This window comes from Salvelinus fontinalis, chromosome 10, assembly GCF_029448725.1.
Source record: "Salvelinus fontinalis isolate EN_2023a chromosome 10, ASM2944872v1, whole genome shotgun sequence".
In the NCBI taxonomy this organism is placed as follows: domain Eukaryota; kingdom Metazoa; phylum Chordata; class Actinopteri; order Salmoniformes; family Salmonidae; genus Salvelinus; species Salvelinus fontinalis.
Window position 1 is genome coordinate 27,944,509 of NC_074674.1, and position 22,417 is coordinate 27,966,925.

General features: G+C 42.1%; 1 protein-coding gene across 2 annotated transcripts in view; it reads right to left on the bottom strand.

The window, feature by feature from the left end:
- Positions 1 to 22,417, bottom strand: part of LOC129863911 (TNF receptor-associated factor 2-like) — a 31,147-nt gene that overhangs the window by 6,901 nt on the left and 1,829 nt on the right. For both annotated transcript variants that reach the window (XM_055936319.1, XM_055936320.1), the window contains exons 2-10: positions 21,090 to 21,297; positions 18,153 to 18,231; positions 17,845 to 17,943; positions 3,448 to 3,609; positions 3,218 to 3,292; positions 2,795 to 2,869; positions 1,203 to 1,442; positions 641 to 944; positions 198 to 346 (exon numbers count right to left, since the gene is read on the bottom strand). In XM_055936319.1, the coding sequence (XP_055792294.1) occupies positions 198 to 346; positions 641 to 944; positions 1,203 to 1,442; positions 2,795 to 2,869; positions 3,218 to 3,292; positions 3,448 to 3,609; positions 17,845 to 17,943; positions 18,153 to 18,231; positions 21,090 to 21,268 (1,362 nt within the window). In that variant the 5' untranslated portion in view covers positions 21,269 to 21,297. The remainder of the gene's footprint in view (positions 1 to 197; positions 347 to 640; positions 945 to 1,202; positions 1,443 to 2,794; positions 2,870 to 3,217; positions 3,293 to 3,447; positions 3,610 to 17,844; positions 17,944 to 18,152; positions 18,232 to 21,089; positions 21,298 to 22,417) is intronic.

A 22,417-nucleotide genomic window follows, 5' to 3' on the forward strand; every position in this document is an offset into this window, starting at 1 on the left:
TTGTTGTAGTTACTAATGTTAGACACAGGTAACAGCCAAAATAAAGGAAACACAAACAAAGTGTCTTAATAGGGTGTTGGGCCACTACGAGCCAGAACAGCTTCAATGCACCTTGTCATAAGTTCTTGTGCCTGGAATTCTATTAGAAAGCTCATGCTTTCAATAAACTTTGTATCCCTTATTTACTCAAGTCTTACCTTCTGACTGAAGGGCCATTTGAGAAGAGCGTCACACTTGCCCCTCATCACCACGAAGAAAAGAGAAAGGTGAGTCCCTCGACCCGTTCCGTCCCCATTCAGATACAGTCTCAGACACATCTTATAGCCATATTTACTTGAGTAGAATGCTACGGGATAAGAGGAACTATATTAGAATCACAGTATGTGCATCTGTGACTTATTGAGTCACTTGTGGTAAAAATGAGTGCATGCTTGTGGAATTACATTGCCATAAATGTGCATTTCCATAGAGTATGGTATACTTATGATACACTAAAGAGCAAGGACATTTAAGGAAAGATATCATATCACATTTTCCTAAATGAAAATAGGATTTTCAAGTCAAAGCCAGTCAACTTGTAACTGCAGGCCTTAAGGACCGGTGAATAACATAAGAATAAAATAATCAGGGCAGATCTAACCTGGTGAGAACATAGCGGGTGTTCGCCCGGCCACAGCGTCCTGGCGGCGGCGTGAGAAGTCGGCGATCTTCCAGACAAAGACACCATCAAAGGTGCAAAACTGGAGTTCTCTCAGAGTCTGGTCTGTCTCAGCCAGTTGTAGGTCCCGCATGGTGAGAGTACGCTCTAGTTGACGCACCTTGTTGCCAAGGTTCTCAATCTTGTCCTGATCTAGTCGATGTTGTCGTGAGAAGGCCTCTAAAGTGAGAGAACTCCTCTCCACTTCCCTGTTCAGTACACACACTATATTCTCCAGTGCTCTCACCTGCAGGAACACAACACAGAGAATACAATGAAGACAAGTCCTTCATTATGTGTTACTGCAACATCGCTGTATAGATTAGTATTCAGGCCATCTGTAAGAGTTCAAAAACAAGTAGGATGCCAATCCATTTTATAATTTAACAGCTTGGTTGACATTGTTCTGTTAAACAAGGGAAGCTTTAAAAATATATATATAAGACAACAATAGCTTCCGTAGTATTTCCTATTCATCAAATGCATCAGACCAAATTAAGCCCACCTTGTGGTCAAGACCAAAGGTCTGTCCGGCGGCAGCGGCTCCTCCCCCATCTGTGGCTGCATTAGCTGTGGCTCCATCCTCGGGAGCGCGGTACAGGCCCAGCCCAGAGTCCTCCTGCCACTCCCCCAGCCCTGGGGCCTCTGGACGCTGTAGCCTCACCAGAGGCATCGTCGCCAGGATCAGACGCATGTGCTCCATGACACTAGTCTGCTCGTGGTCACTGTGCTTCCCATTATCAATCTGTGGTGACACAACACAAAGCGTTAAGCACATTGAGTTAACTAGTCTGTATCATACTGTTCAGTGTCAATTTTAGATGCCCTTCAATATTGAGATTCAAGCTGGAGTTCAATTGTAGGGGACTGCACATAAAGCTCAGAACATTTACTCTCAAACACTAGATGTCTCTTTTGAGACGTCTCTCTGTTGAGGGTGTGTCTAATACCCAAGAAAATATGTGGATACCTGCTCGTCAAACATCTCATTCCAAAATCATGGGCATTAACATGGAGTTGGTTCCCCCTTTGCTGCTATAACAGCCTCCACTCTTCTGGGAAGGCTTTCCACTAGATGTTGGAACATTGCTGCGTGGACTTGCTTCCATTCAGCCACAAGAGCATTAATGAGGTGTTGGAAGATTAGGACTGGCTTCGCAGTCGGAGTTCCAATTCATCCCAAAGGTGTTCGATGGGATTGATGTCAGGGCTCTGTGCAGGCCAGTCAATTTCTTCCACACCGATCTCGACAAACCATTTCTGTGTGGACCTCGCTTTGTGAAAGCCGACATTGTCATGCTGAAACAGGAAAGGGCCTTCCGCAAACTGTTGTTGCCACAAAGTTGGAAGCACCGAATCATATAGAATGTCATTGTATGATGTAGCATTAAGATTTCCCTTCACTGGAACTAAGGGGCCTGGCCCGAACCATGAAAAACATCCCCAGACCATTATTCCTCCTCCAAAAATCTTTACAGTTGCATTCAGGCAGTAGCATTCTCTTGGCATCCGCCAAACGCAGATCCGTCCGTTGGACTGCCACAACGGTGAAGCGTAAATAAACACTCCAGAGAACGCGTTTCCACTGCAACAGAGTCCAATGGAGGCAAGCTTAACACCAACAAACAATTATTGTGCTGATGTTGCTTCTAGAGGCAGTTTGGAACGCAGTAGGGTTCGGGTTAGGGTGAGTGTTACTAGGTTGGATACTACTTGTGCCTCAACCAAAAAGTTGACACAAGTGTCTAATTATAGAGGTCTAACTATAAACCAAACAATCAACAGAACATTGTTCACTGTCTGCATGCCATGGAGTAGTCAAGGTGACTCAGAAAAACAAGAGGAAAGAGGGGATTTTTCTTGATCCAAACGACTACAAATTTAGCCAGATTTATTTGACTGTCAAATGAGGGCAAGTCATAGGAAAATACTGAGAAAAACAAACCAGTTTCCTCTGACAAACAGGAAACCGTAATCAAGAGCTGTCTGGGACATTACAATCAAATATATGCATTTTTCAAATATCTAAGAAGGCCATCATCATATACTGTAGATAAAACCTTATCTGAATAGATATATTTGATCTTCTATACACACCACAACCTTGCAGCCGACCTCACTGAACGGACATGCAGTCTTAGACTTGGCACAGGATCTGCTGTGATCTAGAAACTGCAGGGAGAGAAGAGAAAGAGAAAGATCAGGGTTATGGAGATTAAATTGGGGCTTAACCCTGAAAATAACCAGCATTATTTCAAATGTGAAAGTAGATGACTGTTGAGACAGAATAAAATAACCTAAGTTCAAAGGGCTAACTCAAACAAAGTGCCACTACCTTCTTAGTTCTGTTATGAGAAGACTTCATAGTGAGACCTACTTCGACTAAAGAGTGATAAATGAGTCTGTTCATGCTCTGGCCTACTCCACTTGACTAGGCAACAATGTATATTTATTGAAAGCAGAAACTGTACAGCACCAAGGCTGATAAGATACGATTAAAGAACACAGTAGAGGACAGACCTTTTCCCGTGGGATCTTTTTCTTTCCACAGTCCTTGCACTGCATGGGAAACTTCTGGCAGATTTCATCATGAGCCTGTAATAGATAAGGAGTGGGAGTTTGTATGAGAATATCAGTTCATCTCAGAATCAACACATTCCATAACCATCTCATCAGAATCGGACTCTCTGGATTACTGTATCCACTTGTACATTTGTTGGCCATTGGTGTTCTCCAAATAAGTGTCTCACCTTGATTTCCTTGAAGTTGAAGGAGACTTTGCAGTACTTGCAGTTCAATGTCCTTGCTTCACATTCTCTCTCATTATGCCTCTCTTTTTCACTGCGCAGGATAAGGACCTGGCAGGTTTCACATGGTACTCGTTCATACTCACACTTGCCCTCGTGTTGTGCCTGGGAAACAAAAACAAAGAGTTTTACCACTGACCATTTGCAGAAACGTGTAGCAGTATTAACCCAATGAGTCCCACCGTAACACCGGTGCGTTTTTGACTTTAACTCCTTTTAAACATAATGTGTTTGAGCTACAGACAGTTTGGGTTGTACCATTGGATTTCTTCTGCATCCATAGATACCAACCATTAATCTGTGGGATTAACAGGGGCTAAACGAGACCAGTGTTTTTGAGACAATGGCGGATCCTGAAGGGGCCCGGGCCAGGTCTTTTTTTTCACAGAAAACGTCTGTAGAGTCCTAATGGTTTGAGCTACAAACTACTAAAAGCTATCTATGAAAAGCTGAGACTCTCACCAACATGCAACATGTTCTGCTCTATGATGCTCATAAGCTACACAAGAGTGGTGTTGGATTCGGGTAAACTTTTAACATTGAGATATTAAAGACATGATAGATCAGACGCATAGTGTATAAGGAGTGAAAGATAATGGGTCTCTGTAGAAGAAAGATGGCTTTGGGAATGTGTTTGGTGGACGGGAGGAGATCACAGCATTGCTATAGAGGAAGCGGATGGACATCTGTGGATTAGGCGAAGGAGGGGTTGAGGTCAGGTCAGATCCCCTAAAGGGAGTAATAATGGTTTACATCCTATTACCCTCTTCCTGTGGAACCATAAGATGTAAGGATTGGAGAGAAGGAGGAGTATCTAAAGTGGAGTATATATACTTATGATGGTGAGAACAGGTTGTCTGAATTACAGCTGTTTTTTTTTTGTTTTGTTTTTTACCGTTATTTTACCAGGTAAGTTGACTGAGAACACGTTCTCATTTGCAGTAACGACCCTTTGGGAAGAATTAAACTTAGTTAAGCTTCTCTAGTGTCCGTGAGTTATTTACTCTGAAAAATTAGAACCTAACAGTGGTTTAAAAGGTAAGGAAGGGGTTAAACCTCTTCAGTCCCGAAATCCCAGCAAAAATAGGCTTTTCATTTATCTGACCATCATTTATCTGCATGTCCAGCCCTTATATTTAGCCTCACAATGAAGTGTTTTACTATTTTATTTTCAGGACAAACAGGGCTACAAGTAGAAAACAAAACAACTTGACATAAACAGTTGCATCCATGAGTTTTATAGACAAATGTCAATATAAAAATAAGGTCCGTCAAAGCAAAAACTTGATAAAAATGAATTTATATGAATGCTGTAAGTACAGACATCACTGGGAAATGAATGTCCAACTAGTCAGTGACAAGTGTTTGGAGCTTGACAGTAACTATGTGAGCTAATTACAGTATTATAGACACTATGTCCTGGGATTTCCTATGATCTATGTAGAATAAGAAAGGACAACCAAAACCAGCCACTGTAGTCTGTGTTAATCTTTATCCTTGCATGCATTTGCATGTTTTAAGATTGAGCGTGCAATATATACATTTCCTTGTCAAATGTAATGTCAATGGAAATTCCTGACACAAAAAGAGTGGCTTTAAAGCAAATGCCATTTAGAAGTAATTAGCTGAGCCACTTCAGAAAGAAAACCAGAGTGCCCCGCCTCAGCTGACACATCAGCTGAGATGGTAACAATTAGAGGTGAGTATCAATCATGCCTATCCAGAGCTTTCCTAGATATCACCGCGCCCTATCGGATCTTGAGGTTGGCTAAACAACCTATGCCCTCTATTCAGGATTGGACAGAATCCTAGAGGTCCTCTACGCTCAAGATACACAGTGCATTCGGAAAGTATATGCACAGCTATTTTCAGGTCTCTCCAGAGATGTTCGATCTCTGGCTGGGTCACTCAAGGACATTTAGAGACTTGTCCCGAAGCCACTCCAGCGTTGTCTTGGCTGTGTGCTTAGGGTCGTTGTCCTGTTGGAGGGCAAACATTCGCCCAAGTTTAAGGTCCTGAGCGCTCTGGAGCAGGTTTTCATCAAGGATCTCTCTGTAGTTTGCTCCGTTCATCTTTTCCTCAATCCTGACTAGTCTCCCAATCCTTGCCGCTGAAAAACATCCCCACAGCATGATGCTGCCACCATCATGCTTCACCGTAGGGATGTCGTCAGGTTTCTTCCAGACGTGACGCTTGCATTCAGGCCAAAGAGTTATATCTTGGTTTCATCAGAGAGCCTTGTGGTTCCAAACTTCTACCATTTAAGAATGATGGAGGCCACTGTGTTCTTGGGGACCTTCAATGCTTCAGAAATGTTTTGGTACCCTTCCCCAGATCTGTGCCTTGACACAACCCTGTCTCGGATCTCTATGGACAATTCCTTCGACCTCATGGCTTGGTCTTTGCTCTGACATGCACTGTCAACTGTGGGACCTTATATAGACAGGTGTGTGCCTTTCCAAATCATGTCCAATCAATTGAATTTACCACGGGTGGACTCCAATCAAATTGTAGAAATATCTCAAGGAAACATGATGCACCTGAGCAAAATGTTGAGTCTCATAGCAAAGGGTCTGAATACTTTATATAAATAAGTTATTTCTGTTTTTTTATTTGTAATAAATGTGCAAAATAAAATATATATATTTTTTCGCTTTGTCATTATGGGGTGTTGTGTGTAGATTGATGAGGAAAATGTTTTATTTTCGAATAAGACTAACGTGGAAAAAGGGAAGAGGTCTGAAAACTTTTCAAAAGCACTGTATCCACTCCCATGGGGATTTCCGATGAGTTGGTTGCCCCAGCCGAACCACCGGGTAAGGCTCCAGCTAAGAAACGTGGGTGTTCCAACACTGGCAAGCAGGCGAAGAAAGTAAAACATTCTAAGCTTCTGCCCATGCCTGGGTCCAGTTAGACTTCCGACCCGGTTCTTTCAGCCCTCGTAGACAACAAAGTTAGACATCTAGATTGCCCTTCGTGTTGTACCATTTTTGGTAGTCGATTTCCCTAGCTCTCCTCCGGCTCACTCCATCTCCAAGCTTATAGACACATTCTCGTCTCTTGGCATGCCCCGCTCTGATGAGAACTATACCCCTCAAGTGTTTAGGTATTAACCTAGACAACAAGTCAATGCAGGCTTCTCTACCGCGAGAGAAACGCTCTCGCATTAGAGACGTCATGAAATATTTTGTCAACACAAAATATGTCACCATGCGTGAACTACGATCCCTTTTAGGTCATTTTAATTTTACCATATGTATCATTCCCCATGGACGTGTCTAGGCTTTTCGATTTAGCAAAAACGGTGGCAAATCTCCACGATGTCATTGTTCTGGATGAGGGATGCCAATCCGACCTGCTTTTCTGGTCTATGATGTACGTTAATTGGAATGGCATTTCTTTCTTTTATAATGACTTTGTGGAACATCAGCCTCTCTCGGATTCTATATGGAGGCTGATCCCTCTGCAGTTTTAATAAAAAATTAAAGAATCTAATGGTTTTATGGAACATGGCCTATTGAAATGTAATCCCCGTACTCAGAGCCTTGTTCGAATTGTATCACTTTGTTATAGCATGTCTACTCGGGCAGGCAGTGGTCTAAGAGAGGGATTTCTGTGTTCTTTGAGAATGAAGCTACAGTTCATATGATTAATAAGGGTAGACCCTCAGTTCCCTTTATCAATAGACTTCTCAGGTGCTTAACTTGGACTTGCCTTTTAGATAACACAGCTGACAGCTGATAACACAGCCCTCTCTCGCTTTAAAATCTCAGGAGTTCCCCGAATTGCGCCCAGATTCCCCTTCCCACTTACGGTGCTAGACTAGACCCCACCCTGCATCATATTTGAGCAAAGCTTCTCATTACATGAGAATGGGTTGGCAAAATCTACATTGACAGCCTATGATTCTGCCTGGTATTATTTTTATTCTTTCTGTGCTGCTTTCTCGACTTGACTGTCAATATATACCTGGTGTGTACCTTTACTGTTCACTGCTTCGAATCACGCAAGTTGCAGCCTTCTACCCGATGTCTACCAGATGCATATGCGTTTTGTTTTGCTGGATGTCTGGTCCGCATTTTCTGTACTTGAAGCACGTGCTTCGCTTTTCAACTAGCTAAAAGCTAGCTAGTTGGAGTCTGTGTGTGTACTTTCGTTCACTGTGTTGTTTTTATTTATTTATTTTATTTTACCTTTATTTAACTAGGCAAGTCAGTTAAGAACAAATTATTATTTACAATGATGGCCTACCAAAAGGCAAAAGACCTCCTGCAGGAATTGGGGCTGAAAAAAACATATAAGCACAAAACATGGTACAAACATTATTGGGCACAGACAACAGCACAAAGGGCAAGAAGGTAGAGACAACAATACATCATGCAAAGCAGCCACAACTGTCAGTAAGAGTGTCCATGACTGAGTCTTTGAATGAAGAGATTGAGATAAAACTGTTCAGTTTGAGTGTTTGTTGCAGCTCGTTCCAGTCGCTAGCTGCAGAGAACTGAAAAGACGAGCGACCCAGGGATGTGTGTGCTTTGGGGACCTTTTAACAGAACGTGACTGGCAGAACGGGTTTTGTATGTGGAGGATGAGGGCTGCAGTAGATATCTCAGATAGGGGGGAGTGAGGCTAAGAGGGTTTTATAAATAAGCATCAACCAGTGGGTCTTGCGACAGGTATACAGAGATGACCAGTTTACAGAGGAGTATAGAGTGCAGTGATGTGTCCTATAAGGAGCATCAGTGGCAAATCTGATGGCCGAATGGTAAAAAACAACTAGATGCTCGAGAACACCCTTACCTGCCGATCTATAAATTATGTCTCCGTAATCTAGCATGGGTAGGATGGTCATCTGAATCAGGGTTAGTTTGGCAGCTGGGGTGAAATAGGCGCGATTACAATAGAGGAAACCAAGTCTAGATATAACTTTAGCCTGCAGCTTTGATATGTGCTGAGAGAAGGACAGTGTACTGTCTAGCCATACTCCCAAGTACTTGTATGAGGTGACTACCTCAAGCTCTAAACCCTGAGAGGTAGTAATCACACCTGTGGGGAGAGGGGCGTTCTTCTTACCAAACCACATGACCTTTGTTTTGGAGATGTTCAGAACAAGATTAAGGGTAGAGAAAGCTTGTTGGACACTAACAAGCTTTGTTGCAGAGCATTTAACACAAAATCCGGGGAGGAATCAGCTGAGTATTTAGACTTTATCATCTGCATATAAATGGATGAGAGAGCTTCCTACTGTCTGAGCTATGTTGTTGATGTAAATTGAGAAGAGCGTGGGGCCTAGGATTGAGCCTTGGGGGTACTCCCTTGGTGACAGGCAGTGGCTGAGACAGCAGATTTTCTGACTTTATACACTGCACTCTTTAAGAGAGGTAGTTAGCAAACCAGGCCAAAGACCCCTCAGAGACACCAATATTCCTTAGCCGGCCCACAAGAATGGAATGGTCTACCGTATCAAAAGCTTTGGCCAAGTCAATAAAAATAGCAGCACAACATTGCTTAGAATAAAGGGCAATGGTGACATCATTGAGGACCTTTAAGGTTGCAGTGACACATCCATAACCTGAGCGGAAACCAGATTGCATACCAGAGAGAATACTATAGACATCAAGAAAGCCAGCCAGTTGATTATTGACAAGTTTTTCCAACACTTTGATAAACCGGGCAAAATAGAAATAGGCCTATAACACTTAGGATCAGCTTGATTTCTCCCTTTAAATAAAGGACGAACTGTGGCTGCCTTCCAAGCAATGAGAACCTCCCCAGAATGTAGAGACAGGTTAAAAATGTTGGAGACAGGCTTGGCTATGATAGGGGCAGCAACCTTAAAGAAGAAAGGGTCTAAACCATCTGACCCATATGGTTTTTTGGAGTCAAGTTTCAGAAGCTCCTCGGACTCAGTGACCGCCTGCAGGGAGAAACTTTGTAGCAGGGCAGGGGAACAAGAGGGAGAAGCATCAGGGATAGTTGCATTAAAAGGGGTGGGAGATGAGGAAATGTTGGATGGGCAAGGAGGCATGGCTGAGTCAAATAGAAATCCTGACTTAATGAAGTGGTGATTAAAGAGCTCAGTCAGTAACAACCACATCATCAACTTTAAGGGACATGGGCAGCTGTGAGGAGGGGGGATTATTCTCCAGGTCTTTAAGCGTTTTCCAGAACTTCTTGAGGTTAGACCCACAGAACTGCTCCTTAAAGTAACTAACTTTGGCCTTCCGGATAGCCTGAGTGCACTTAATTCTCATTTGCCTAAACGAGAGCCAGTCAGCCTGAGTATGCATGCGCTGAGCCTTTCGCCAAATGCAATTCCTGAGGTGGAGTAACTCTGCAAGATCACGGTCGAACCAGGGCCTGAACCTGTTTTTAATTCTCATTTTCTTTATGTGGGCGTGTTTGTTAACAATACCACTGAAAATATAAAAAAAGAAGGTCTTCGAGTGTCTTCGACAGAGGGGATCAAGCTGATTCTATACCATTTTACAGGGGCCATGAAGGAAGGCTTGCTCATGAAAGTTTTTTTAGCAAGCATCTATGACAAATCAAGACAGGTCGTTTCACTGAGCAGCCATTACGAAACACAGGCTGTAAAACAGTGATCACTAAGGTTATTACAGAAAACACAAGACTGATACCAGGATTATTTGTGAGGATAACATCAAGAAGAGTAGCCTTTTCTGGGTGTCATATCTAGTGGGATTGGTAATAATATGAGAAATATGTAGGGAATCCCATTGCTTTAGGACCTGGTCAGGTGGTTTAAGCATGTCTCAGTCTAGGTCACCTAGCAAAACAAATTCAGACTTGGTGTAAGGGGCCAGGAGAGAGCTTAGGGCAGGTAGGGTACAGGCCGGTGCTGATGGAGGACGATAGCACCCAGCAACCAAGAGCTATTTGAAAGTTTAATACTTAAAAACAGCAAATCAAATTGTTTGGGGACAGGCTTTGTGGAGACAACCGAGCACTGAAGGTGAACCTTGGTAAAAATTGCCACTTCCCCACCTTTGGAAGATCTGGCTTGCCGAAAAAGGTTATAACCAGAAAGTTTAACATCAGTATTCAAAACACTCTTCCTTAACCACGTCTCAGTGACCAACACATATGGATTGGAGCTCTGAACCCACACTTTCAATTGATCCATTTTTGGTAATCAGCTTCTAGTGTTAACGTGCAGAAATACCAGGCTTTTACGGGAGCAGAAATCAGTGAAGCAGATATCAGAGCACAAGTCAGAATTAGGGTTAGCAACAGTAGATGGGCCAGGGTGTACATGCACATTTCCAGATATCATCAACAGTAATACAATCAAGGCAAGGTATAGTACAGGGAGAGCTCTGCAGTGCTGATTTATGACATCTGAATGTGCATCAGATGGAAACAAGGTCATATTGTATAGCAATTTCATCAGGTAACATGAATACAAAGTCGGCGATAGGTGTTTAGAATGGGATGGGAGGCCAAAATCTATGTAACCAATTATTAACTCATTCTAAAACTAATAGGAAGGGTAAAGGTAAAGGTACTCCAGTTCTCGGCCCCAGTGTAAAAGATTGTGTTCGTACTTCGTAACTCTTCCGTTGTGTTTTTAAAGAAAGAACTGTCCAGCCAGCGAGCCCAGTTGATTGGTGTTTATTCTGACGATAGACACAAGGAAGCACATTAGATGTGCAGGACAATAGTATATTGATGGCTATAGATTCGTGATTTGTCTGTCAGCATGGAAATAACTGAAATAGCAGGGGCTAATGCGACCATTATAGAGCATGCTAGCTAACTCACTCTTACAGCAATAACATACAAAAGCACATCCCAGGATGCACCCAATATCTAACAGGTACCTTACACACACACACACACTGAACAAAAATATAAATGCAACATGTAAAGTGTTGGTCCCATGTTTCATGAACTGAAATAAAAGAATCCCAGAAATGCTCCATACGTACAAAATGTGTGTGCACAAGTTTGTTTACATCCCTGTTAGATAGTATTTCTCCTTTGCCAAGATAATCCATCCACCTAACAGGTGTGGCATATCAAGAAGCTGATTAAACTGCATGATCATTACTGGGCTGGTGACAATAAAAGGCTACTAAAATGTGCAGTTTTCACAACACAATGCTACAGATGTCTCAAGTTGAGGGAGCGTGCAACTGGCATGTTGACTGCAGGAATGTCTACCAGAGCTGTCACCAAATAATTGAATGTTAATTTCTCTACCATAAGCATCGTTTTAGAGAATTTGGCAGTACGTTCAACCGGCCTCACAACCACAGACCACGCGTAACCACGCCAGCCCAGGACCTCCACATCTGGCTTCTTCACCTATGGGATCATCTAAGACCAGCTATCCAGACAGCTGATGAAACTGGGGAATATTTCTATCTGTAATAAAGCCCTTTTGTGGGGAAAAACTAATTATGATAGTCTGGGCATGCTTCCCAGTGGGTGGAAGCCAGGCCCACCCATGGCTGCGCCCCTGCCCAGTCATGTGAAATCCATAGAGGGCCATTAGAGACTAATTTATTTATTTCAATTGACTGATTTCCTTATATAAACTGTAACTCAGTAAAATCGTTGCGTTTATATTTTTTTTATGTGTGTGTTGGCAAGATAGGCAGATAGTTCACGTGCCAAGATGAAGATCATCATGCCTCAAGCGAGGGTACCCAGCGGTACGTCACCAGGGATAGAAGTCACACGTTGCTCAGTTTATGCCACACATGGTTAACATTCTCACACAAGATTCATTGTTGCGATGGTAAGATTACTTAACTGGTCTATTCGATAATATCTAAATGGCGCTTCTGCCGTAGCTACAGAGTCATCTGGTGTAAGGTTCTGCTGTTTTGGGGGATTGGTATAGCTTACTGCCTCACTGCCCATAGGCTATATTATATATTGACGCTTTGCTTAGGCAGTGAGATACCCTGAAGGAGCAGAGCCTATATCGCCAAGACTTGCATTATTCATTGCTTAAAAGCTGCAATATGTAACTTTTTGGGTGACCTGACCAAATTCACATAGAAATGTTAGTTATAAATCTGTCATTCTCATTGAAAGCAAGTCTAAGAAGTGGTAAATCTGTTCTATGTTTCCCAGTCTTCATTTTTGTATCTTTTACTTTTGGTTTTGTACACCAGATTCAAACAGCTGATAATACAATATTCATGGTTATGGAAAATATATTTCACAGCAGTTTAGACGGTACAATGATTCTCTACACTATGCAGTTGTTTAGTCACAAACAGAAATTAGCCGAACTATTAACATTTTTCCAAACAGAAAATGGCAGAGCGATTTCTGCATAGTGCATCTTTAATAAATGGTTAAACATATTTCTTCGTGGCGCTTTCTTTCTGAAATTAAGCGGAGCCAGTTCAGAAAGGAAACCTGAGTGCCCAGTCTGACACACCTACTGAGATAGTACCAAAGAGGCTAGTATTAATCACGCCTACATTATTTGGTGGTCTATTTTAAGCTGACCAGGTCCCTTCACTCATCATGCTGCTACTTCAACTATGTGCCGGCTTCTTGCTCGCACCACCAGGTTCTGTGTTTCTGCCGAGGGATTGGTATAGCTTCACCGCCCTCACTCTCCATAGGCTATATTATATATTGACGCTTTGCTTGGGCAGTGAGCTAACCTGAAGGAGCAGAGCCTATAATTTCAAGACTTGCATTATTCATTGCTTTATAAATGGTTATAAATATTTCTGTGGCGTTTCCTTTCTGAACTTGCATTTAAAGTTAAAAGATCTTTAAAAAGCATTGTGTTATGTAAGGAGCAGACTTGGCATGACTGCAACATTTTTTACATTTTAGTCATTTAGCAGACGCTCTTATCCATAGTGACTTATAGTAGTGAGTGCATATATTTTAATACTTTTTTTCATACTGGTCCCTCGTGGGAATCAAACCCACAACCCTGTCGCTGCAAGAGCCAAGCTCTACCGACTGAGCTACACTGTTCTCAGGAATAAGTAATCCTTTAAAATCAATGATAAGCCAAAACAATAGCTGTTTTATAGCCTACTCCTACTCCCTTGGCTTAAGAGGGACAACCTGTCTATTCAGTAACCACAGTTCTATGCAAGTCATAGCTTGCAAGATTAAAATAACAGTTGGGTTGATGGTTAACCAGTCTGTTGCATACGAGTTTATAAGCAGCCAGTTATGGCAGTTAGAAGAAGTACATCTAGTTTAACTGAAAACTGCCACAACGGAACAGGAAGTATGATTAGACTGTGGTGACCTTACACATCACAGAGAACTGCAGTAGATGCAAAAATAGTTTTTTAAAGTGTGAAACTCTTTATGGTTGTAAACTAAACTGACACCACAGATTCATATATGAGGCACTGCTCTACTTAAATATTGCTCATGTATAGAAAAAGGTGTTGTGTGAGATGGGAAACATTGTATGTGTTTGTGAGAGTATGGCCTATTGTGGTTGTTTTGGTGTTGCATGACACTGCACATTGAAACTGCTTGCGCTTGTGCAACAAGAACTCAAAATTGCTTATTCAACCACTGTGTCAAGGGTTGAATTAATTGTGCCTCACAACTACAAAAGTTAAAACACTAAGTCTAATACAAATGAATCCATCTACTTGTGAATCGTTACAGTAAATGTCAGTCCTGCTCTAGCTGATTCTTTTTCAAGCAGGTGGGAGAAGGGGGTGGGGGGAGAGAAGAGCGTTGCCATCTACCACCATGTCTTTTCTCATTCAGTCTCAAGGCTCAAGAAGGCAGCAGAGCAGGTAAGTGAGCATGTTTTTCCACATACACTTACCAACCCTTCTCTAAAATATCCCCAAGCCAACCTTAACCATAACTAAAAACAATAACGACTTGTCTAAAGTATTTTCCTAATTTGGAAACTCACGAAACGGTTCAGCCTATGTCAATATAAATCTGTAAACATGGGCACCCTCATAGATATTATCCTGACCAACTTGCCCTCCAAATACAAAAACATCCGGTGGCAGACTGCAGTAGCATCGAATAGTCCCCGCGATATGCAACTTTTCAGGGAAGGCAGGAACCAATACACGCAGTCAGTCCGAAAGCAAAGGCTAGCTTAATCAAACAGAAATTTGCATCTTGTAGCTCTAACTCCAAAAAGTTTTGGGACACTGTAAAGTCCATGGAGAACAAGAGCACATCCTCCCAGCTGCCCACTGCACTGAGGCTAGGTAACACTGTCACCACCGATAAATCCATGATAATCGAGAATTTCAATAATAATTTCTCTACGGCTGGCCATGCTTTCCTCCTGGCAACCCCAATCCCGGCTAACAGCGCCGCACCCCTCGCAGCTACTTGACCAAGCCTCCCCAACTTCTCCTTAACCCAAATCCAGGTAGCAGATGTTCTGAAAGAGCTGCAAAACCTGGACCCCTACAAATCAGCTGGGCTAGGCAATCTGGACCCTCTCTTTCTAAAATTATCTGCCGCCATTGTTCTACCCCCTATTACCAGTCTGTTCAACCTCTCTTTCGTATCGTCCGAGATCCCTAAAGATTGGAAAGCTGCCGCGGTCATCCCCCTCTTCAAAGGGGGTGACACTCTAGACCCAAACTGCTATAGACCTATATCCATCCTGCCCTGCCTTTCTAAAGTCTTCGAAAGCCAAGTTAATAAACAGATCACAGGACCATTTCGAATCCCACCGTACATTCTCCACTATGCAATCTGGTTTTCGAGCTGGTCACGGGTGCACCTCAGCCATGCTGAAGGTACTAAACGATATCATAACCGCCATCGATAAAAGACAGTACTGTGCAGCCGTCTTCATCGACCTGACCAAGGTTTCGACTCTTTCAATCACCATATTTTTATCGGCAGACTCAACAGCCTTGGTTTCTCAAATGACTGCCTCGCCTGGTTCACCAACTACTTCTCAGACAGAGTTCAGTGTGTCAAATCGGAGGGCCTGTTGTCCGGACCTCTGGCAGTCTCTATGGGGGTGCCACAGGGTTCAATTCTCGGGCCGACTCTTTTCTCTGTACATATCAACGATGTCGCTCTTGCTGCGGGTGATTCCCTGATCCACCTCTACGCAGATGACACCATTCTGTATACATCTGACCCTTCTTTGGACACCATGTTACCTAACCTCCAAACGAGTTTCAATGCCATACAACACTCCTTCCGTGGCCTCCAACTGCTCTTAAATGCTAGTAAAACCAAATGCATGCTTTTCAACCGTTCAATGCCTGCACCTGCCCGCCCGACTAGCATCACTACTCTGGACGGTTCTGACTTAGAATATGTGGACAACTACAAATACCTAGGTGTCTGGCTAGAATGTAAACTCTCCTTCCAGACTCATATTAAACATCTCCAATCCAAAATGAAATCTAGAATTGGCTTCCTATTTAGCAGCAAAGCATCCTTCACTCCCGCAGCCAAACATACCCTCGTAAAACTGACTATCCTACCGATCCTCGACTTCGGCGATATAATTTACAAAATTGCTTCCAATACTCTACTCAGCAAACTGGATGCAGTCTATCACAGTGCCATCCATTTTGTCACCAAAGCCCCTTATACCACCCACCACTGCGACCTGTATGCTCTAGTCGGCTGGCCCTCGCTACATATTCGTCGCCAGACCCACTGGCTCCACCATCTGCTCATCTATCACTCCAGTGTTAATTTGCTAAATTGTAATTACTTCGCTACTATGGCCTATTTATTGCCTTACCACCTCACGCCATTTGCACACACATGTACTTTTTGTGTGTGCGTTATTGACTGTATTCTTGTTTATTCCATGTGTTGTTGTTTGTGTCGCACTGCTTTGCTCTATCTTGGCCAGGTCGCAGTTGTAAATGAGAACTTGTTCTCAACTAGCTTACCTGGTTAAATAAAGGTCAAATTAAAAATGATGTATGATGCGCAACACTGTTTGTCTTTCCATTTCCCAGTGAATCCTACAGTAAACACAGGCTGTTTTTTATAGTCCACTGAATACGTGTTACTGACTCCAATCACACAATCTCCCACAGCCAACGGCAACATTAAAAGGCCACTGAACCAACACGAAACGCCTACACGATAAAACATTTTTAGCACAAGTTGTGCTAATCATCAAGTTGGTTGTCAGCATGACATTCAACTGCACAATCTGCATGAACACATGAACTTTCTGCTGAATCGGCCCTAGAAATGTAGCACAGACAGTATCATTTCTTTTTTTCCCCCTTGTGAAAGTAAATACAATTCTATCCACAGTTCTGAGGAAGCACATTAACCCCCAAAAAAACGTTTTACTGAATTACCAGACATATATAGAGTTGACAGTCTTTTAACATCCCCCACAAAACACACAGTTATAACCTACGATTAGATACAAAAATGATCAAACTGAAGAAATAAAAGAGCAATGAACTTAAAACTTCCCACTCCCTAACATTACCTGTTATACAACAGTACATGTTAGTTTAACTCTTGGCAGAATGCCAAGGTTTGGTTCCTCATAAAACTCCCCTCTCTTCCTGTTTTCAGTATCTACAATCAATGGACAAATGGATTTACAGTTAAATTAGTCTAACAACAATACAATAATTTGCAGTTTAGCAGTATTATTATTATTATTATTATGAATTTCTCAGACTAATCAAGACAGATGGTAAACAGAATGTAAATCTAAGCCTGCAGGTCTTGGGTACTTTCCACACTCCGCCTAACAGGATTCATTTTTAAAAAAACTCCAGGGACTTTCCAAGTCATATAACAAAGGCAGATCCTGTTTCACTTTCACATGACAACCAAACCCGTTCCACGTGTTGATTTTGTCTATCCCCACCAAACGCCTTCATGACACGCAGGTTAAAATACTAAAACCAACTGTGAACCAACTATATTTAGTTAGTTTTCTTTGATTAATCTCTCCTGTTCATTCCTCTTCTTCTGTGGATTTTATATGATGATTGGCAACTAACTTTAAGGTGCATTAATCGCCACCAACTGTGCTGGAGTGTGGACCTCGTTCATCTTTCAACCACCCATGTGGGTATACGCTTGTAAAAACCAATGAGTAGATGGGAGAGGCGGGACCAAGTTCTATTTTAGCACCTGGCTATGCAGATACAATTATTGAATAACATGTATATGTACATTTATTTTGCAACGCTCACACACACAATGGGGGCAGTCTGGTCAGCATGTCAGATTGCTACTGTGTGCTTTGCTATTGGCTCTCAACACGAGAGACATGAGGGACGTCCAATCAGGTAACTCAAATTCAAAACATGCACAAGATATTCTCATTTGAATCACCCAATGACAACCCAGTAAAACATAAGCATTAACTCCATACTATACCTCATATTCTTTTATGCAACCAGTCCAAGAGCATCCCTCACTGATACATTTGGCAGGTAGGCTGGCAATTTCTCTACCAGCTGCATTGTCTGGAAAAGCCTGAGGGAGGTGACAAGAACAAAGAGTACTCTAATTACACACAGTAGTTGTCACATTCACTGTTACTGTTCAACCAGACTGGGGGGGTCTTAAACATTGAACTGTAATAAATACTTTAGATGAATGAAATTCATATCCTTTTTTCACCAGGAGCAACATGATTCACCAGAGATGTTGTTAGAAGTTAAATGAATGGAATGGAGCCGTACCTCATTACTATTGAGAATGGACTGTGGCTCCTCATATATCTCCTCCTGTCGACAGGCTTCACAGGGCTTTGGGCCGGAGCTGATGATGGAGACAAGTCATGTGATTTTACAGTACAAAATGATTTCAGTGGCCAACAACTAGAGGGCTCTTAGCCTCACCGGAACCACTACCAGCATTTACAATGATTACCAGTAGGCTACAGAGTACAGGGTTAAACTAGAAAGATGAATCATGTAATTATGTAGCATATATAGCACTTTGGAGTATACAGATAAACATATATAAACACAAATGGGCAAGTCACTTCAAGACTTGCCCAACGAGATCCATTGCAAAGAATTGTAATAATAGGTATTAAGAATACTATAATTAGTGGGCACGGGCAAGACATACAACGACAGGCGCATCAGTATGCAAGGCAACACAAAGATGCAAACAAATTAAAAGGTTGATGTTTAAATCCACAGATTGAGAGGCTTTAGTGTGAAGGAGGAGTCAGACCACCAGTAGACAGAGAAGGGCTGTGAATGGAGATAATAGTTCCCCTATGAGAGTTTTCTGTGTGGGTTTATGACTCAGAAATATACTGTAGTCCCACTAGAAACCACTAACTATGTGGTATGCATTTAGATAACCAACCATGATCAGCTAGCTCCATGTTGAAACCACTCCCCATTAAATTCTTAGAAAATGACGTGGCAACTGGAATTTCTAGTGAGTTTAAAGCGAAACAGGATTACAAATTGTACAAATTCCTGGAATTACCAAATTACTGTCCCTTGAATTTCAACATTAGCACCAATATAGCACTTCAAGTACAATGTAGTTGACCTGAACTGTAGTGAAATGTATCATATTAAATGAGTTAAGACTGTGACAGTGAGGGTTCGTAGTTGAATGTCCGTTTCTCCTTATAAAACAACTAATCGCCCATCCAGTATTTACAATTATCTTCCAGGCTTCCACGTACACTTTAACTTATTGTTGTTCTTTCCCGTGCAGATTCTACGTAGTCTGATCTCTGATAATGTCACTTTGCAAGTTAAAAAATGCATGTCCAGTCTTGAACATACTCGAATTATAATCAGATGATAATCAGGACATCCTGGAACTAAGAAAAACTGAAGCTTCACTCCATCTTCTTTCCATTCCACTGCACCATTTTTACTCAAGTTAGCAAATTAAGAGGCAAAAATATCTAAATTTCTAGCAACAGGTGAAGTATAAAAACGTACATGGTTCCACTTCTCTTTAAAGGACTAAAGGTGTGAAAACAAGCAGTAATTGTGTGGAGCATCATTGTACCATCTAAACCACTGTGAAATATATTTTCCATAATCACAGAAGAAAAAATGTGCCCAAAGTTAATAGAACTACAATGTGTTATAATGAAATGAACAAAACACAAATAAACATAATTAGCTGCAGTGTGAGATGGTGACATAGTTAAACTCCCAGTGAGAAGACATATTTAGTAAGAATCAGCAAGATCAGCTTGGTCCAGTTGCACCACCAGAGGTAAGATCCATTCCAGATAGTTCCAGTCGAGGCTGGACCAGTATTGGTGTTAATCTGACTGGCTACCACACACTAGGCTTGGGCGGTATACTGTTGTCACGTTCCTGACCTTATTTCCTTTGTTTAGTCTTTGTTTAGTTGGTCAGGACGTGAGCTGGGTGGGTATATTTCATGTTATGTGTTTTCATTGGTTTAGGGTTGTCTAACTAGCCTGATATGATTCTCAATCAGAGGCAGGTGTTTTACGTTGTCTCTGATTGGGAACCATATTAAGGTAGGCTGTTCTCACTGTTTGTTTGTGGGTGATTGTTCCTGTTCGTGCGTTCATTGTTTTTTCATTGTTCTCTTGTTCAGGACTGTAGCGTCGTTGCTTTCGTTTTGTTTATTGTTTTGTTCGTCTATAAAAGTATTCTAATAAATATGGATACATACCACGCTGCGTTTTGGTCCTCCTCTCCTTCAACCAACGACGAGAGTCGTTACAACCGTATACCGGGGTATTTGGAAAAAGCCACGGGATGATTTTTTAAAACCTTTTAAACTATTTATTTTACGTTTTTTTTACACATTTGAATATTTGTAGCTACTTGTGCAATATGTTAGGAGATAAAGAACATTGCCTTCTTCATTTCATTTTACAGTAGTCCCCAGTCACGTGGTGTTTGTTTACAAGCACACAACGATGAGAGACCAGAGCCTTGTGAGTCACTCACTGTCGTGCAGCACGCGCTTCATAATTTTTCATTATGAAGCTTACAGGAACTAGTTTCCCAAAATAGCGGTTTGTGCCAGTCATGGGCATTTGTTTACAAAGAAGCACAACGAGCAAAATGGGAGCTTTGTGAAGGGAGTCATCTCTACAGCGCAACTTAAGTTAGGTGATCAAGTTAGACTTGTATGAAATTCACTACTAAATGTTTATACCTTTTAACTATTAAGTTAACTATCTAAGATGTGCCAAATAAATTCTCTCCAGCTGGGTTTTGCTAACTTGCTAATGTTAGTTAAGTGGCTAACATTAGCTTGCAAGATCAAGCTTCTTGGTCACAGCAGCAGAGACAATCTACGCCTGGATTAAAATACTATTTGGATGCCACAGGCATGGTATGGAGGGATGGAAATGTGTATACTGCCCAACCCTACCACACACCCACCGCAGACCGACACACAGAATCCCATGCTGACTCATCCAGACAGGGGCTGAGGTAAGTGGAAGGGCAAGATGCTGATGGGAGCCAAGGAACCAACAACACCACCACCACAGAGAGACACTGCAGTGCTAAAGCTACAGCAAGACTTCGTGGGGTGGAGCAGCATGCCCAGTGAGAAAGGGTTAATTAAAGTAAGGGGAACTTGAGGAAGGGTGGGGGGTTGCAGAGCCTGTAGTGGGGATGAGGTGAAGAGCTACAGTAGTCTACCTGGTGAGCAGTTTGAAACAATGGACACAGAAACGATGTCCACACTGAGCCTGGACTGGCTTCCTCAGGACCTGGTGACACTGCTGGCATTGGTACTTAGCTTCCATGGAAACAGCCAGCACACTCTGGGGTATCCCTGGAAGGGAGGAGTCCAAAGAGGGTAGAGATATGCGGGCCATGCCTCTCCATCAACGTCTCATACAGCTTCCTGTGTAAACAAATATCAAACCTTATTATTTAGCGAATGGATTAACCACACCCTATGTCCCAGGCCACTGCAATGATAGGTTACCTACATAACTCACAGGAAATATGGGGTAGAGGCAGCTGTTCTGTTTGTTTATTTGCAGCTGTTGCACTAGGGATGCATGCACAGTTAAGCGGGTCTAAAAGCCAACATTGCTGTACGTCGTCTAAGCACATTTCTGTCATTCAACATTTCACCTCAGGTCAAAACAACAAATAAATGCAATATAGTGTAGCAGTACTTAGTAATCAACAGATAATTCAAAAAGAGACAGGACAGGAGTGTCTTGGCAGGCAGACCTGCAGTATGGACTAGAGGTCGACCGATTAATCGCCATGACCGATTAATTAGGGACGATTTCAAGTTTTGAACAATCGATAATCGGCCTTTTTGGACGCCGATTATGGCCGATTACATTGCAATCCAAGAGAAAACTGCGTGGCAGGCTGACCACCTGTTACGCGACTGCAGCATCAAAAGGACCCTGTGGCTGCAATGAGCCAAGGTAAGTTGCTAGCTAGCATTAAATGTATCTTACAAAAAACAATACATCTTCACATAATCACTAGTTAACTACACATGGTTGATGATATTACTAGGTTAAGTAGCTTATCCTGCGTTGCATATAATCAATGCGGTGCCTGTTAATTTATCATCGAATAACACCCTACTTCAACTTCGCCAAACAGGTGATGATTTAACAAAAGAGCATTCGCGAAAAAAGCACAATCATACCTAACCATAAACATCAATTCCTTTCTTAAAATCAATACACAGAAGTATATTTTTTTAACCTGCATATTTAGTTAAAAGAAATTCATGTTAGCAGGCAATATTAACTAGGGAAATTGTGTCACTTCTCTTGCGTTCAGTGCAAGCAGAGTCAGGGTATATACAACAGTTGTTGGCTCGTTGTGAACGGTGTGACCGTAATTAATTCGCCAGAATTTTACATAATTATGACATAACATTGAAGGTTGTGCAATGTAACAGCAATATTTATACTTGTGGTTGCCACCCGTTCGATAAAATACGGAACGGTTCCGTATTTCACTGAAAGAATAAACGTTTTGTTTTCGAA